Below are 19,207 nucleotides of genomic sequence, written 5' to 3'. Positions count from 1 at the left end.
TCACATCATATTTGTTGTTTTTTTTTTTGTTTTTTTTTTACCTTATATCAGCTGTTATTTCGTATTTTGGGTCAGTGTGTGCATCCTTCAATATGTTCGTGTGGAACTTGCGCGGATTTAAAGTTCCACATCAAACAGTGTCTTTTGATCCTTTTTCTTTATCTCATCATACTGTACCGTTTGGGTTCAGCTGTGTACCGAACCGCACAGGTGTGTACCCAAACGGTTCGGTTCAGTACGTGTACCGTTACAGGCCTAATATATACAGAATATGTTCAAAATGACATAAGATGAACCAGACGACCCTGATTTAACACAAAAACAACAGTAACATCTTCTCAGCTGAATTCGATAGTTTCACTGAAAACCGTTGTGATGATACTTTCAGGTTCAGTTTGTCTACGTTTTTCTTACCCCGTGCCCCATTTATCTCCTCTTTCCAGTGTCCTGAACAGACTGTTAATAGTTGCGTCCCTCTCCTTAACAGTGATGTTGAGTTGATTATTCTTCATATTTAGCTCAATAACGGTGTTGTTCAGGTCATTTACGGTGTTTTTCAGGTCATTTACAGTGTTGTTAAGGTCATTTATGGTGTTCTGGAGCTGCTGTGTTTCTAACAGCAGGTTTTGTCTTTCCACAGTGGCAAAAATATCTGGAAACCATAGAAAAACGGAGAGAAGTCAACATGTATAGAAAATATCATCAAACCTCAGCAATCTCAGTTTTGTTTAGTTCATTTACGGTGGTGTTCAGTTAATTTAGGGTGGTGTTTAGGTCATTTACAGTGGTGTTCAGTTCATTTAAGGTAGTGTTTAGTTCATTTACGGTGGTGTTCAGTTCATTTAAGGTGGTGTTTAGTTCATTTACAGTGGTGTTCAGTTCATTTAAGGTAGTGTTTAGTTCATTTACGGTGGTGTTCAGTTCATTTAAGGTGGTGTTTAGTTCATTTACAGTGGTGTTCAGTTCATTTAAGGTGGTGTTTAGTTCATTTACAGTGGTGTTCAGTTCATTTAAGGTGGTGTTTAGGTCATTTATGGTGGTGTTTAGATCATTTAGGGTGGTGTTTAGGTCATTTACGGTGGTGTTTAGGTCATTTAAGTTGGTGTTTAGATCATTTAAGGTGGTGTTTAGATCATTTAGGGTGGTGTTTAGGTCATTTATGGTGGTGTTTAGATCATTTAGGGTGGTGTTTAGGTCATTTAAGGTGGTGTTTAGATCATTTAAGGTGGTGTTTAGGTCATTTATGGTGGTGTTTAGGTCATTTACGGTGGTGTTTAGGTCATTTACGGTGGTGTTTAGATCATTTAAGGTGGTGTTTAGGTCATTTATGGTGGTGTTTAGGTCATTTACGGTGGTGTTTAGGTCATTTAAGGTGGTGTTTAGATCATTTAAGGTGGTGTTTAGATCATTTACGGTGGTGTTTAGGTCATTTACGGTGGTGTTTAGGTCATTTACGGTGGTGTTTAGATCATTTAAGGTGGTGTTTAGGTCATTTATGGTGGTGTTTAGATCATTTAAGGTGGTGTTTAGGTCATTTATGGTGGTGTTTAGATCATTTAGGGTGGTGTTTAGGTCATTTACGGTGGTGTTTAGGTCATTTAAGGTGGTGTTTAGATCATTTAGGGTGGCGTTTCGATAATTTACGTTGGTGTTTAGTTCATTTACGGTGGTATTTCTGTCATTTACAGTGGTGTTTAATATGTGCCATGTTGCGTTTGTGAGTCAGAGCAGAGGTTTACATCGTGCGTAGAGTCCACCCAGAATCAGAACCAACAGAACAATCAGCAGATGTTGAATCAGTGCAGGAACGCTGCAGCACCGGCTTCTCCTGACGACTGGACGACCAATCACAACACGCCCTCCTTCACATGGAAACAGACTGATTTAAACCAAGCCTTTCAGTCTTTGTATGTGTCTGTATATTGGGGCTCCTCCAGCCTCTTCAGAATATGACAGCGTTCAGTGACTGTGCAGTTTGTTGTGCAGCTGACGGGTACGTACCCTTCAGTTGTGCTCTCTCACACACTTCACCTGGATCTTCACTTTCCTCTTGGATTTCTGGGCTCCGTCTCACATCTGGATGGGGTTGTGGTCCGGCCTCAGGATCAGTGGACATGTTGAGGCGTACCAACACAAACCTGAGCACTTTTCTACTAGTGTTCAGTCAAACAGCGAAGCTCCTCCCTCTGACGCTGAAGTACGAAGCAGAAATGACTTTGGAAATGAGACCCAAACATGTTATTATAGAAATGTGCCTGAGCCTGGTTCAGACAGATGGGCTTTGACTTCTGTGAACAGTCAGGTGTGCAGATTTCCTTAAAATTGTGAAAAAGTGGCTGAATTTGTGCTTCTGAAATGAACAGGACCGTTTTTGAATTTCTACCAATCCCACACCGTTGAACCTACAATTATGACGCTTCTACGAAAAATGTGCGACTCGGCACAAAGAATGTGTGTGTGAAGTTTGGTACCGATGTCACGTACGATTTTCACACACACACCGCCATCGACCAAACCACATACACACACAGGAACAGAACAGAATGCTGACAGCTGATTGGCTGAAACCCTCTACACCAGGGTCCTCAAACTCCTGTTCTTTCAGGTTCCACATTCAGCCTGATTTGATCTGCAGTGGGTCGGACCAGTCAAATAAGAACAGAATAACCGATAAATAATGACAACTGACAATTTTTGTCTTTGTTTTAGTGCAAAAACCCCATTAAATTATGAAAATACTCATTTTTATAAACTATCCAAATTAAAACAATGTGAATAACCTGAAAAAACTGAAATTTCTTCATAAAAATCAGTGTAATTTTGACAATCTTCTTCCTCCACTTCTCATTAGTCCATGTGCATTCTGGATCAGATCTCCAAAGACACTAAACACTGAGGAACAGGAAGAAAAGAGTTCAAACTGGACTGAATTTAATACAGACATTTCAGGTTCATATTTGTTCAGGTTAGTCACATTTTATAGTTACAGGAGAGTTTGGAAATGGAAATATTTTCAGAATTTAATGTTATTTTTTTCACTAAAACAAAGAAAAAAATTGAAGTTGTCATTATTTACAGGCGTAATATTTTTTTTTTTTCACATCAAAAAAAAAAAAAAAAAAATGGAGTCATTACATTTTTGGTATTTTTTTTGCTATTATTTGACTGTAGGTCAGATTGGTCTGTATGTGGAACCTGAACTAAAATGAGTTCCACAGCTTAGACTGTGGAATTTTTACACTTTGTAAATTCATCCCAGGGGTCGGATTGGAACCTTTGGGGGGACACATTGGGCCCTGGGACTCATGTTTGACAGCCCTGCTCTACGCACTAGCTCTCAGAGTGGGGAGACTGATTGGAGTTTTTTGGAAAGTCTACAAACAACTCTTTATAACTCTCACATTTCTTGGAGTTCAGCAATAATTGAAACATCAAATAGTTGGAAAAACTCTTTTCTTTCAAAGACGAATTCACATGTAAATTGTAAAACTTTTGGTTTTCGATCTGCAGACCTGTAAGTGCACAAAGTCCTGATTCGGGTTCAGACAGAAATATGGGCTCCAGCGTACAGCCCCCCCCCCCCCCCCCCCCCCCCCCGTTTACCCTGTTTAAACTAAAATGGGTTTAAGTCTAAGAAAATGTTGGTTTAGTCCAGACTATACTGACCAGATTACATAGAACTGCACGACTAAAAAGACTAAAATACTGTTTTCATCGACTAAAACAAAACTAAAAAGTCATCAGTTTTCATCGACTGAAACTAGACAAAAATAGTCCTGTATTATTTGGCCTAAAAAAAGAGTAAAAAGCCCAGAGTTTGTATTTATTTGTATTTAGTGGTTTATTTAATAGGGACCATGCATATTTATGAACACTACACCCATGTAAATGTGCCCGAATTAGTAAAAATAATTCATTTTCTTCTGCGGTCAGAGGCAGGTGACAGAAACGAGACATAAAACACACATTAATACAGCACTCGTTTGCTCTAAATTAAAAATTTCAGAATACACATAATGATGACATAGGCATCATCAAACCAAACAGACAAGCAAACAAATAAAAACTAAAAAAAAAGAAAATGAAAGAGCTGTGAAGGTGACTCAAACTAATATAAAGTGCAGTGAGAGTTTGACCCGCAGACGTACTTTAAACTGACAAAAACAACAGTAAAAGTATCTTTATTAGCTCGTCTGCGTCGGTAAAACCCACGGTCACATCGATTATTACACAGTCGATCTCCTCTGCGCCCGTGTTTCCCAGGTGCCTTGAACGCACCATCAGTATCTGAAGTCAGTTTGTTAATAAACAGTGAAGGGAAGGAGACGACGACTGAAGAGGAGACGCACGAGATACTTCGCATTTTTTAAGAAGGACGATGGAAAATTTGACGACACATTCACCATTTTCAAACAGTGTCGTGCTGCTATAAAATACGTTCAGTTTTAGTGTTTGGTAAAACATCATAAGTTCTGGTAAAACAGTTTCTGAAACGTTACAGGAACATGAAAACAGCATCAGTGAGTCGACATACTGTGTTTGACTGATAATAGAATGATGATGTGGAGTTGAATACTCACCGTCGGTCCGGTATCTGTGGACGTCTGCAGCGTTAAACCAGCCTCACCCTCTTTTTACTTCAGACTTTTATCAGAACATTGAAGACGTGGCAGAAGAAACCAGATCACATGGTGTTTGTGTGACATGTGATGTGGAGGTGGCAGAACTCTGATAGGATCTGTGGTTTTAGATTTAGTCAGACTTACCTAACATACCTTAACTGTTTTTTCCAAACGGTGCCTGTAAAACGGCAGTAAGACGGCCGGTTCAAAAACTCAGAAAAGTCATTGATCTGTATCTTCATCTTCCTCCTGCTCATTGAACCCACTGCTGTTACGTCCCAGTCTAGGGGTTTACCAGGACGTACATAATACGCTCACTTTTGTCCCCTCCCAGCTCCCAAACACACAAAAACTACAGTTCACAAGATTTATTTTTAAACAACTAAAGGAGGGTTAGGGGAGGGCACGGCTACAGCAACGAACAAAAAGTCTTCTTCAATGTTCAAACTAAATATCCTAACCAAAAATAAATGCAAGAAATAAAATACATGAAACTAACCTAAACTCCCTGTGGAAAAGCAGAAGAGTCGACCTCCCCTACCAGAAAAAAGGATCAAATTTACAAAAAGATTCTATTCACAACTAGGGATGGAACCATATGAAAATTTCATATCACCGTTATTGTGACCGAGATTATCACAGTTATCATTATTATCACAGTATTGTTGAAATTGTGCTCAAAATGTTCAAAAAGTACTAATGCACACACTGAAATAATTTAACCAAGTTGTATTAAAATAAATAAATAAAATAATAGTCCCAATGTCCGTTCTGTGTCAGAAACATTCCAATATTAACCCTTAGTGGTCTGAGCCTATTTTGTCTGTTTTTCAGTCCTTTTGATTTGGCCTTTATATACTATAGAAACAAATGTTTACTATCCCCATGTTTGGATCTGTTTTTTCAGCACAACTTCATCTAGATCATCTGTCTATTATTTTTTCACTTCCTATATCAACACAAAAGGACAAAAAACACAAAAAATATCAAATCCGATTTAAAAAATGTATATAATTTATTGCATAAATAACACACAGATGCTTAACGAACCTTTTCAAAGACTTTAAAAGTGAATATTGGTTCCAAATATTAGGTATAGACAATTAAAATTGTAATAAATTATAACTCTACTCAAATATTTGACATTAAAGCAGATCTTTACATAGGCGTTTTCTCTGGAAAAGTGTGGTAATTAAACACAGTTATCATGGTAATTAGAATTTAAATGGTAAAACTAACCGTCAGCAGTTTTACCGTGGTTTATCGTTATACCGGTAATTGTTACATCTCTATTTACAACTGTGTACAAAGTTTGTCAGAAACACTCGAACACACGACGACTGACGATCACACCGACAGGAAACTCGGTTTGGAGCTGGCAGCAGACGAGGAGAGACAGAAGGGCTGGATCCAGGGCCATTTTTAAAGGGGCCGGCTCATCTGGCTCCACCAGTCCACAGCTTCACCTACATAAAACAGAACAGACACAGAAAGGGCACAGCGCCCCTACAGGGCTGGGGCAGAACATCACAGAAGACAGACACATGTACAAGCACAAATTATGACCTAGGGCACAGGTGTCAAACATGCGTACCAGGGCCCAAAACCGGCCCGCCAACGGGTCCAATCTGCCCCCAGGATGAATTTACAAAGTGCAAAAATTACCCTGAAAATATGAACAGTCAAGGGTATCAAACTCAACAATAATAGCATAATAACCTCTAAATAATTAATCCAAATTTTCTTCTTTAATGTGAAAAAAAAAAGACTTTATTCCTATAAATAATGGCAACACCAATTTTTTCTCTTTGATTTATTGCAAAGAACATTAAATTCTGATATCCTCTAAGAATAAAATGTCAATAAACAGAACAAATATGAACAACCTGAAATATCTAAAGAAAAATAAGTGCAATTTTAACAAATGTTCCGTGCTTTGGTAGATCTGATCTGTAATGCACATGTAGAAATCAAAAGTTGAGGCATGTTGATAAAATTGTGTTTATTTTTCTTCAGAGATTTCAGTTTTTTTTTTTTTAGATTATTCACATCTTTTTTGTTTTGGATAGTTTGTAAAATGTCAAAATTCTCAGTATTTAAGTTATTTAAGTTATTTTTTGCACTGAAAAATTTGGAGTTGTCATTATTTATAGGTTTTTATCCTATTATTTTAATGGTTTGGCCCACTTGAGATTGAACTGGGCAGAATGTGGCCCCTGAACTGAAATGAGTTTGACAGCCCTGACCACGGGTCATAACACTGCAGTCGTCTTCTTCAGTGTTCTTCAGCTGAACATCCTCAAAGGCTCCGTCACACTCCTTCTACGCCTCTCTTCGTTGTCTGTCATCGTCTCTTCCGTGCTGCAGCTGTTTCCTTCTTTACAGACACATTTATTGGTCAAAGCTCCATCATATGCATTTCTTTGTGTGTTTTCCATGATGAAGGTTTGTATAAAATGATTGTTCAGAGTTCAGCTTCAAACTCCTCCTCTTCATCACCTCTTCCACCTGTCTGTCTGGCTTTTGCACTTCCTGTTAGAGCGCCCCCTGGAGGACGTTAGCCTGGAAAAATCTGTACTGGAGCCGCATCGTTGGATAAGCCGCAGGGTTCAAAGAGTGAGAAAAAAGTAGCGGCTTATAGTCTGAAAAGTACGGTACTAGAAGTGGTGAACAGCAGGGATGCAGCGGTACAGGTTATCCACGGTTTGGTGCATATTGTGGTTGTGGGGTCGCGGTTTGGGCTGGAGGGCCGTCTGGGGCCGAACACAGAGCCTGAAGTGTGTGTCTAGCCTCGAGCCTCAAACAGGGCTGGGTTTGTGGCAAGGTTCTAATAGTTTTGGATTTTTTTTTCTCCAATTCAGTTCATTTTAGTTCGTTTTTAGAGCAGGTTTGCTAGTTTTTATTAGTTTTCAATTTTTTTAATAAATGCTTCATTTTAGTTTAGTTTTTGTATTAATTTTAGTTTGGTCGTCTCTTTTCTCTTCTCCGTTGTATTCAAATAAATCCCAGACAGGACTTTCAGCCATAATTTTTATACGTTTTAGTTAGTTTTCCAAAGACACAATACAGTTTCAGTCAGTTATGTTTTTTTCTTTTAATTATAGTTTTTATGTATTTCAGTTAACGAAAGTGTTTTTTCAAGTTTAGTTTTCTTCATTTCGTTAGTTTTCGTTAATGATAATAGTCTTGGTATGGGGCGTGGCTCCGGCATCAGCGTAACAGGTCTAGTACAGAGGCTGAACCCAAATGCAAGACCAGAAGACTGACGTTAAGTCGAGTGTGTTTTTTGAACACAGTCCAAGGTTAAAGCACTACACACAATAATTCATAAATCTGTGAAGACGCTGAGTTCGGGACTAGACGTCTGGGCCGTGAGCGGGGTCAGCGGGCGGCCAGCGTGGCCGAGCCGGAAAAATCCCAACGGCAACCCGACTAGGAGAAAACAGAGGGATGTTAAAAAACAGACCAGGTCATTCATGGGAAGGCAATACAGTAGGCAACGGGACATGAGGAGCAGGCTAAACTCACGGTCAGTAATCCAGGCGAAGGGTCGAACACACAGGTAAACGTTGGAGGCTGAGGTACACAGGGGTTAGGCAGAATCAGAGCCGGATAAACGAACCAGGTCACAACAGACGAGCAGGCAGAACAGGAACAGGCAGAGTCAGTGGTCAGGAGACAAAACGGGTCACAACGGGCAGACAGACCGACAGGATCCAAGAAACACTGGTGAGTAAGTACACGAGGAGCAAACAAACTGGCAAAGACAGAGGGGAAGACACAGGGTTTAAATACACAAGAGGGAGGGAAGACAATCAGACACAGGTGGAACAATCATGGAGGGGAAGAAAAGACAGCAGACATGACACATGAGGGAAACTGAACAAAATAAAACAGGAAATGACAGACAAAAGAGAAAAGACAAAATCCAGCCACCGTGTGGGAGCAGACATGACAGGCAGGTGTTGTGTCTCGACAGGACAGCTGGCCTCTGCGTCCAGGCCCTGAACTGTGAACCACAGCCCGTTCCTCAGCGTAGTGTCGCCTTTACCAGGGTTCAGAGTTTGAAAATAGTCGACCATGTATGAACGATCACCTCGTCCATTTAGAACCAGCTGCTTCTACGTCCACTTTTTGCAGAAATGGAGTTCAGCATATCAGGACATTCTAAAACCATTTAAGTTTGTGTCCCACAGTTCTTAGCTCCAAGCTAAACATCTACACACATTTACACCTACAAACATTTAGCTCAGTCTTAAAGGTGGTTCATGGTGTTCCACATCATCTGCCTCCATTCCACAACTCATTCTCCTCCTTTGAGGACTGAAGTATGGATGAAAATGGTTGTCTGCCATGAAAACTGAGTGAACACAGTTTCCTCAGGTCCTCCAGGTGTCCCAACACCTTTATTCACCATTCCACCTTTAATGAAAAAGGACAGATGTGCTCATTTGAGTTGTCCACCTTAAATACATGTGGATTGGAAACACTAGCAGAGGATGGTTTTGACTGTGTCATTTGTGACCTCAGTCTAAAATCCGTGTAATCAGTGACTAAAACGTTCTTAGTTTGTTCAGAACTTTTTTCAGTCCAGCTGTGGTGGACATAGAACTTCCTGATGTGGATCATCAGTGACACCTGTAAAGGCACCAGCTCCTCTGGTGGACATAGAACATGTGGACCAGGAAACACTTCCACACCTTGGAATCACAAAGTTCTATGTTCATTTTTGACTTCTTCTATCTGTAAGCCTGTGGAGATTTAGAATATGAGAACAATCTGTTTAGGGTTCCTTCCACAGTCACCACTGTTCCACACAAAAGAGGAGTGAGAACTCTGCAGATATCCCAGATCAGACAGGTGACATTTACAAACTCTGTTTTCTGGACATAGAAGCAGCTGATTCTAGAGGACGAACTGTCACTAATAACCTGTTTAAAGTATCTGATCAGCTGCTGAACACACAGTCTGTTGCTCTGCTGCCTCCACTCTTGCCTTCCAACATGGCGGCGTGTCCGTTTACTTCTGGTGTTGATGACGTAGGTGGCGTCGGTCTGTAGTCAGATCTGTCCAGTTCATAGACAGATCCAGTGTGTGTATTTGAATCAGCTGATGGATGTTTTTGTCAGTGAAATGAGCGGCTCTGTCTATAGACCCAAAGTGAACACAGACTATCAACTGGATCCAAATGAGTAAAAAGAACCAAACAGAACCAGAAGAACATGGACACACACTGATCTAGACCAGGGCTGTCAAACGTATTTCTTCCTGGAGCCACATTCAGCTAAACTGGATCTCCAGTGGGCCGGACCAGTAAAGTAATAGCATCATAAACTATAATTACTTTTTGTCTTTGTTTTAGTGAAATAAAAACATTAAATTATGAAAATACTTACATTTACAAAGTATCCTTTCACAAAACCATGTGAATAACCTGAAAAACTGAAATTTGTAAGAAAAATAAGTGCGGTTTTAACAATTTTCTGCCTCGACTTATTATTTATACATGCTGTTACACAAACATTTGGTAACAGGTATAATATTGCAAAAAATTTGGAGTTTGGAACTAAAATAACAACAATTCCTCATTCAATTTCTCATTTGTCAAGGTCGTTGTTCTTCTTGGTAGTTCTTCGAGGTTAAACTGGACTAGTTTTACTTCAGTTGAACCTCGAACCTTGAAAAATGGAGTTGTCACTATTTATAGGTTATGCTTTATTTTACTTTCGCTCATATTGGTCTGTATGTGGAACCTGAACTAAAACGAGTTCCACAGCCTTGATTCTTAATATGTTCCGTGTAATTTTTGCACTTCACAAATTCATCCCACAGACCATATTGGACCTTTTGGTGGACTGATTTTGGCCCACGGGTCGCATGTTTGACACCCTGATCTAGACCAACTGCAATGGATCAACACATGGAAAAGAGAAGAATGAATATTTAAATCAACCCAGAAAGTTTCATTATCAACATTTACAGTTGTTTTTCATAATCAATATGATAAAAATTCAAATCACTTTTGTTCTATTTTTTACTATAACACACTGTTTTAAGCAATTATTACATTTAATAATGATAATTAATTCACAGATACTTAAAGTTAAGTTCAGAGCAAAAGAATTGGAAAAAAATACATTTTCTGACACTTTTATTGCAAAAACAACAAAAGAAATTTAAACCTGTTCTAATGGGAGTCCTTGGGAGCAAAATATAATGAAAGAAATGAACAAAATCAAGCAAAATATTGACAAAAAGGCACAAAACCAAATGAAAATCAAGCAAAATAATGAAAAAAATTAACAAAACCAAACAAAGATTGAGCAAAACATTGAAAAAAAAAGTTTTAGCAAAATAATAAAAAAAGAACAAAACCAACCTAATACTGAGAATACTAATATTGATTAAAAAAAGAATAAAACCGAACAAAAATTTAGCAAAGTAATGAAAAAAATGAACAAAATCAAACAAAGATTTAGCAAAATAATGAAAAAAACTGAGAAAATGAAAAAAAATTAAGCAAAATAATGAAAGAAATTCACAAAACTGAATGAAAATTGAGCAAAATAATGACAAAAATGAACAAAACCGGAAAAGAATTGAGCAAAATAATGACAAAAATTGAGAAAACCAAAAAAAATTAAGCAAAATAATGAAAGAAATTAACAAAACAGAATGAAAATCGAGCAAAACAATGAACAAAACCAAACAAAAATAAAGGAAAATAATGAAAAAAATGAACGAAACCAAATGAAAATCAAGCTAAATAATGACAAAAATGAACAAGACTGAACAAAGATTGAGCAAAATAATTAAGTCAAAATAAAATATTTGTGCCTCTTCTTATAAAATGATTGCGATGTGATTTATTCTTGATTAAGTGTATCTGAATTATATGTAGTATACTTTTTAGGAAAAAACAACTAAACTTTTTTTTGTATATTTTTTAAATGAAAATATGGTTTGCTTACATTACACACATGACATTTAAAGGGTTAAAAAGTATGACAGCTGTTGAGTATTTGATGAAATAAAATTTAAAAAAAAAAAAGCAGTATGAAAAACATTGTCCAGGTGAACGTATTAAACACACTTTCCACTTCCTGTTATTATTAAAGCTCAGATCATTTTACTGTTTGTTTTTGGTCTGAATTCAGCAGTTGTTCATTTGTGTCTGATTGTTTAAATTGTGATCCATCCACTAAAACCATCCCATAATAAACAGTGTTAAGTTCCCACACACTGAACTACACACAAACGACACACCGACTCATTTAACATTTAACATTTGAACCAAAAATAATAATAATAATAATAATATGAACCAGTGTTGGTGTTAATCACTGACAGATGACAGGAGGAACAAATAAAAACATAAATAATACAATTTATATGGAGAATATTGGGAAAAAAAAAAAAAAAAAAAAAGTTGTATTTTTTGCATCAAAAATATGGTTTGTTTACATCATTAAAAAAGTATATAAAAATTAAGCAAAATAATGACAAATAACAAAACTGATATGTGCAAATAAATGATATAATTTATATGTAGAATATTGGAAAAAACATTTTTTTTGTATTTTTTGCATCAAAAATATGGTTTTGTTTCCATTCTAAACATGGCATTTAAAGGGTTCAGATATAACAGATATTGAGTATTTGATGAATTAAAGTTGATGAAATACACACACACAAAAAAAAAAAAAAAAAAGACATTAACGACCCCACTGTGATCATTATTGATGATTGGTGTTTGGGGCGTCTGTGGGCGGGACACCAGAGGGGTCATGTGACAAAGACATGACTAACACACATATGGGTTCATTCTTTACATAAACGACCAGAGTTGACGTCACATTTATCATCTATTGAAGCTTTCTGAACTGATTTATCTGCATTTATTCTAATATTATCGTCTGTGTTTGGTGTTTTTTCAGTGTAAATCTGGTATTTTCTTAGATTTAATTCACTGATCATGCAGATGTTCATTAAAGCTCAGATTAAATTTAGGGTTATTTTATCAGAAACAGACAAAAATGAAGAAAAAGTGAATATTTTTGTAAAATCTCTCATTAACTGAACATAAACCCAGTGTGTCCATCCACTGTCATTGATCCAACTCCATGGGTTTGACTGGTGAACCAATGTTGTAGAAGATGACGGTGTTTCCACGGTAACTACAGAGCCTCTGAATGTTCAAATATGGTCATATCTGATGACGATGAAAAGATGAAGAACTATATTTAACATATGTATTGATGGTATTAGTGGATCAGCAGGTATTCAACAGTTCAGATCAGTAGGTGTTTGGGTTGTTATGGGTTCATGAGTATTCCGTCACAGTTTGTCTCCAAACTCAGACAGTAAACCAACATCTAAACCTCATCGTCCTCGTTGGGTTCAGGCACCGGCTTCTCACAGATCCACCATTTAGTTCCATCTGTGACGGACTTCCAGTGTCCGTTTTTTTCTTTGTAAAAGTAATTTTTACTTCCAGGAATTACTTTTGGGCTTTGTGGAAAGTTCCTGTAGAAGAAAGTTAAATACAAACAGAACAAACGATTATGGATTTTTAAAAAATAATCAATTCATAAGTCCAGATGTTCTTCAAACCTGAACATTCTCACAATAAACCTACAGTATACAGTAGGGCTGCACCATTTGGACCAAAAATAAAATCCAGATTTTTTCGTTGTAAAAACTTGATTTTTGATTTTGACTGGGGCGGAGCCTACGGTAGCCTGGAGGAGGAGCCTAAGGTAGAATAGAGGAGGAGCCTACAGTAGTCTAGAGGAGGAACCTATGGCAGCCTGGAGGAGGAGCCTACAGTAGCTTGGAGGAAGATCCTACGGTAGAATAGAGGAGGAGCCTACGGTAGAATAGAGGAGGAGCCTATGGTACCCTGGAGCAGGAGTCTATGTAGCCCGGAGGAGGAGCCTATGGCAACCTGGAGGAGGAGCCTATGTAGCCCGAAGGAAGAGTCTATGCAGCCTGTAGGAGGAGCCTATGGTAGTCTGAAGGAGGAGCCTACGGTTGCATAGACGAGGAGCCTACAGTAGCCTAGAGGAGGAGCCTATGTAGCGCGGAGGAGGAGGCTATGTAGCCCGGAGGAGGAGCCTATCGCAGCCCGGAGGAGGAGCCCATGGCAGCCTGGAGGAGGACCCTATGTAGCCTGGAGGAGGAGCCTATGTGGAGCGGAGGAGGAGCCTATGGCAGCCTGGAGGAGGAACCTAAGGTAGCCTGGAGGAGGAGCCTACAGTAGCCTGGAGGAGGAGCCTACGGCTGCCTGGAGGAGGAGCCTACGGTAGCCTGGAGGAGGAGCCTATGGCAGCCTGGAGGAGGGGCCTATCGCAGCCCGGAGGAGGAGCCCATGGCAGCCTGGAGGAGGACCCTATGTAGCCTGGAGGAGGAGCCTATGTGGAGCGGAGGAGGAGCCTATGGCAGCCTGGAGGAGGAACCTAAGGTAGCCTGGAGGAGGAGCCTACAGTAGCCTGGAGGAGGAGCCTACAGCTGCCTGGAGGAGGAGCCTACGGTAGCCTGGAGGAGGAGCCTATGGCAGCCTGGAGGAGGGGCCTACGGTAGCCTGGAGGAGGAGCCTATGGTAGCCTGGAGGAGGAGCCTACTGTAGCCTGGAGGCGTGGCCCAGAGACATGAGAGAGATGAAATTTGATTTGACGATTACTCTTTTTTAAACATCGTTCTGATTAAATAACCTGATTACGATTTAAAATCAATTAATCATGCAGCCCTAATATACACATCTGATCTGTTCCAGTCTGAACAGCTTTAATCTGACCCAGACCACTGTCATATGTGGTCCTAAACCTGACCCAGACCACTGTCATGTGTGGTCCTAAACCTGACCCAGACCACTGTCATATTTGGTCCTAAACCTGACCCAGACCACTGTCATATATGGTCCTAAACCTGACCCAGACCACTGTCATATATGGTCCTAAACCTGACCCAGACCACTGTCATATGTGGTCCTAAACCTGACCCAGACCACTGTCATATGTGGTCCTAAACCTGACCCAGACCACTGTCATATATGGTCCTAAACCTGACCCAGACCACTGTCATATGTGGTCCTAAACCTGACCCAGACCACTGTCATATGTGGTCCTAAACCTGACCCAGACCACTGTCATATATGGTCCTAAACCTGACCCAGACCACTGTCATATATGGTCCTAAACCTGACCCAGACCACTGTCATATATGGTCCTAAACCTGACCCAGACCACTGTCATATGTGGTCCTAAACCTGACCCAGACCACTGTCATATGTGGTCCTAAACCTGACCCAGACCACTGTCATATATGGTCCTAAACCTGACCCAGACCACTGTCATATGTGGTCCTAAACCTGACCCAGACCACTGTCATATGTGGTCCTAAACCTGACCCAGACCACTGTCATATGTGGTCCTAAACCTGACCCAGACCACTGTCATATGTGGTCCTAAACCTGACCCAGACCACTGTCATGTGTGGTCCTAAACCTGACCCAGACCACTGTCATGTGTGGTCCTAAACCTGACCCAGACCACTGTCATATGTGGTCCTAAACCTGACCCAGACCACTGTCATGTGTGGTCCTAAACCTGACCCAGACCACTGTCATATATGGTCCTAAACCTGACCCAGACCACTGTCATATATGGTCCTAAACCTGACCCAGACCACTGTCATATATGGTCCTAAACCTGACCCAGACCACTGTCATATATGGTCCTAAACCTGACCCAGACCACACAGTGTAACACTCCTGGTTCAGTCTGAAGCCCACACACTAATCGTTCCCATTTGTGTTTAATTTCTACAGGAAAAGCCTGTGTGCTTTATACAGTAGTGATCATCATAAATAATCTCACTTGTATTCTACTGGTGTTCCGTCCACCCAAATCCATTTAGGGTCCAAGGAGGAGGGCGTGACCTCTAAACCGATCCAGACATCTTCATGTTCACTCAGCCTGCTGACAAAGTCCTGAAAATCAGAGAAACAGCAAATATTTTCTTTTGTGTCCATGTAGTAAGTGGTACTTTTAGGGTTTTCATTTGTTTCATGTTTCATTACTCATGAAAATATGAAATATGGGTGGAGGAAACTCCTCCAACATTTCCTTGCTAATGAAAAAATGAACAAAACCTTAGAAAAACTCAACAAAAAATATTGATAAAACAAGAATAAAACCAAACAAAAATTGAGCAAAATAATTTAAAAAATGAACAAAACCAAACAAAAAGTGAACAAAACAATGGAAAACAACTGAGAAAACTGAAAAAAAAAAATTAAGTAAAATAATTTAAAAAATGAACAAAACCAAACAAAAATCTAGCAAAATAATGAAATAAAATCAACAAAACTGAACAAAGATTGAGCAAAATAATGAAAAACATTGAGAAAACTGAAAAAAATTAAGCATAATAATGAAAGAAATTAACAAAACTGAATGAAAATCGAGCAAAATATTGAACAAAACCAAAGAAAAATTGAGCAAAATAATGACAAAAATTAACAAACCAAACAAAAATCGAGCAAAATAATGGAAAAAAAAAGAACAAAACCAAAAAAAGATTGAGCAAAATAATGAAAAAAATGAACAAAACTGAACAAAAATTGAGGAAACTGAAAGAAATTAAGCACAATAATGAAAGAAATTAACAAAACCGAATGAAAATCGAGCAAAATAATGAAAAAAAAGAACAAAACCAAAGATTAAGATGAGAAAACCGAAAAAAAATTAAGCAAAAGAATGAAAAAAATTAACAAAATCAATATGTGCAAATGTCATAAGTAGTTATAAAATGTAACAAATTAAGAAAGAATTCAAACAGGTTGTAGAAATCCACTGGACAGCAAACATATACTTTAGTTTCCATATAGTCAGTGGTAGTTTTTTTTGGTATTTATTGTTTCATGTTTCATTACTGGTTGAACAGATGGTTAATAATAAGCAGATCCTGGTGTTTTCAGCTCTAGGGCTTCAACTGGTGGAAGAAGAAAGATGTCACAAGCGAAAACTGAGGAGAAATCGCACTATGCTAACAATGCTAACAGTGGTTTTGTTTTGTTTTTTTAGCTCTTTTTTCTCTTTTGTTTTTATTATTGAAGAACGAACAATTGAACAGTATATATACATAATAATATTACATCAAAGTAGGATAAGAAAAATAGTCACAGCAAAATACTTTGTAATATCTAAAATAAAGATACAAAAATAAGTCCAAAAATATAATAATAATAAAAAATCAAAATAAAATAAAAAAGCCCGAGGTTTAAAATTAGAAATTAAATAAGGTTATATACTGTTCTTGACAGTCATTTTATTTTACTCGCTTTAGCGTTTGTAATGTTCTTCACATTATCTAAATAATTGGAAAAAAAGTGCTTTTAAAACTATAATATTAGAACGCTGGTGTGCAAATTTAGTGCAGTGACTGAGAAAGTTGGCAAAACTTTCTAAAAGGTTGATGATACTGTACACCACTGTGTACGTGAGTGTTGAGTCAGAGCGGCAGATCCACACGAATGTCACATCGTGTCATTAAAGACGACGCGTTAGCCTACAAGCGTCAATGCTAACGGCCCATAATGCAACGCTGCGATGAAGCCGAACCCACCTCTTCCTTTCTGCTCTTGATGGCGACCAGATCGGCTCCTGTGCGTTGACAGTCCGCTCTGCTGTCGTCCCAGGTTTTATTCTCAGTTGAAAGTTTATAACACTTACACTGATACCTCTTCCATCCATTAGGACACAACTCTGAAATGAAAGTAAATTAATTTTAAAAAATCCACTGATGATAAATAATGTGGAAAAAGAAGCAAAAAATAGACTAAAATTAAGTTAGAAAGAATAAATTAAGCTACAAAATGAACAAAAAATACATCAGCAAAATAATGGGTGGCGTGAGCAGAAGAAGCCAAAAACAGAATAAAATTGAAGCAAAAAAACTGAAAAAAAACAAAAACAAAAAACCCAAAACATAAATAGATAAATAGTATAATAGTTCAGTTTGATGTAACTGAGTTTTAATAATCACATCCCACCTTTGCTCGTCTTTTGTTGATCCTCTAACGAGTTTTCTTTGGCCTGGACCTCGGATTTCTGCACGACTGAAAAATACGGCAGAAAAAATGTACATCTGAACACGACGTTGCAGCATTTTGGACAATTTGTATGTTTTCTGCTGAGAACTTCCTGTAAGACAAAGTTACACTTGTTTTAACCTCGTTCCAAAAGGGTTAACCTGTTCATTCCAACGAAATTTTTTTTTTTTTTTGCTGTTGTCGTTTTTTTTTTGTTTTTTTGGTTTTTTTTTTTACCAAATTCCGAAGCTTAGACCTGAAGAACCACAAGGACAGTGGCACCTCATATAACGGTAATAACCGCTAGTTTAGAACATTTACTTTTTTAGAATAAATACAATAGAATAAATGAAGCCACAGTATAATATTTACAAAAATTTGGTCATAGAATAGTATGTGTTGACAAAATGCGTCATACTATATTATGTCGAAAAATTTCATCATAATATGTCAAAATTTGGTCGTTGTGTAACATGTTGAAAAATATGGTCATAGCACAGTATATTGACAAATTTTGTCGTAGTATAGTTTGTCAAAAATTTAGTCAAAAAATGTGGTCATTGTGTATTATGTCGAAAAAAAATTGGTCATAGCATAGTATATTGAGAAATTTAGTCGTAGTAAAGTATGTCAAAAAATTTGGTCATAAGATACTGTGTCAAAAAATTTGGTCATTGTATATTATGTCGAAAAAAATTTGACCATAGCACATTGACAAATTTAGTCATAGTATTGTTTGTCAAAAAATTTGGTCAAAAAATTTGGTCAAAAAATTTGGTCAAAAAATGTGGTCGTATATTATGTCGAAAAAATTTGGTCATAGCATACTATGTTGAAAAATTTCATTGTAGTATAGTATGTTGAAAAATTTGGTCAGAAAATACTACGTCAAAAAATTTGGTCAATATATATTATGTCGAAAAAAATGTGGTCATAGGATACCATATTGACAAATTTAGTCATAGTATCGTTTGTCAAAAAATTTGGTCAAAAAATGTGGTCATTGTATATTATGTCGAAAAAAATGTGATCATAGTATATTGACAAATTTAGTCGTAGTATAGTGTGTCAAAAAATGAGGTCCTTAAATATATTATATCTAATGTATTTAATAGAAAACAGTGACTGGATGGATGGGAATGAAGGCCTTAAAAGCATGTCCTGTCCTAAAAACCCAAACCCGGTCCAGAAGACACCAACTGTAGACGATACTCACAGAAATACGACATGACGGAAACCCCAACGAGCAGCAGGAGGCAGAGCAGACCCAGGATCAGCACAGATGACGGAAACGGGTTCGTCCGCTCAGTGGGAGGGGCTACAGGGGTCAAAGGTCACACAGTTAACAGTCAACGCAGTTTACATTAACCGTCGACGTTCTTCTGCTGAAACGTGACAAAAACAAACCCTGAACACTCGTCTGTTTTCCATCGTCCATCTGAGCTAAACTTTTGTTTTCATTTTTATTCAGTTTGTTGATTATTTTCTTTAT

The 19,207-nt window shown here is 38.1% G+C and overlaps 2 protein-coding genes across 4 annotated transcripts in view; one reads left to right on the top strand and one right to left on the bottom strand.

Moving 5' to 3' along the window:
• The window catches only part of LOC115428600 (collagen alpha-1(XIV) chain-like), a 282,214-nt gene that overhangs the window by 237,387 nt on the left and 25,620 nt on the right, over positions 1-19,207 (top strand). The window lies entirely within an intron of this gene.
• LOC115428603 (snaclec coagulation factor IX/factor X-binding protein subunit B-like) lies at positions 12,789-19,061 on the bottom strand. Its single transcript, XM_030147732.1, has 5 exons — positions 18,932-19,061; positions 17,677-17,742; positions 17,250-17,389; positions 15,500-15,612; positions 12,789-13,148 (listed from the first exon to the last, which is right to left on the bottom strand). Exons 1-5 carry the CDS (start codon positions 18,942-18,944, stop codon positions 12,998-13,000), a joined length of 483 nt encoding a protein of 160 aa, XP_030003592.1. The 5' UTR covers positions 18,945-19,061; the 3' UTR covers positions 12,789-12,997.

The sequence above is a fragment of the Sphaeramia orbicularis genome, chromosome 11 (assembly GCF_902148855.1).
Source record: "Sphaeramia orbicularis chromosome 11, fSphaOr1.1, whole genome shotgun sequence".
Taxonomy (NCBI): Eukaryota; Metazoa; Chordata; class Actinopteri; order Kurtiformes; family Apogonidae; genus Sphaeramia; species Sphaeramia orbicularis.
Note: the sequence above shows the minus strand (reverse complement) of the source record. Positions and strands in the feature narration are given on the sequence as shown.

Coding starts and splice junctions, on each gene's coding strand:
- LOC115428603 (XM_030147732.1), bottom strand. Junction 17,390..17,676: donor TCAACAAAAGACGAGCAAAG/GTGGGATGTGAT, acceptor CTTTCATTTCAG/AGTTGTGTCCTAATGGATGG. Junction 15,613..17,249: donor TCAAGAGCAGAAAGGAAGAG/GTGGGTTCGGCT, acceptor TCTGATTTTCAG/GACTTTGTCAGCAGGCTGAG.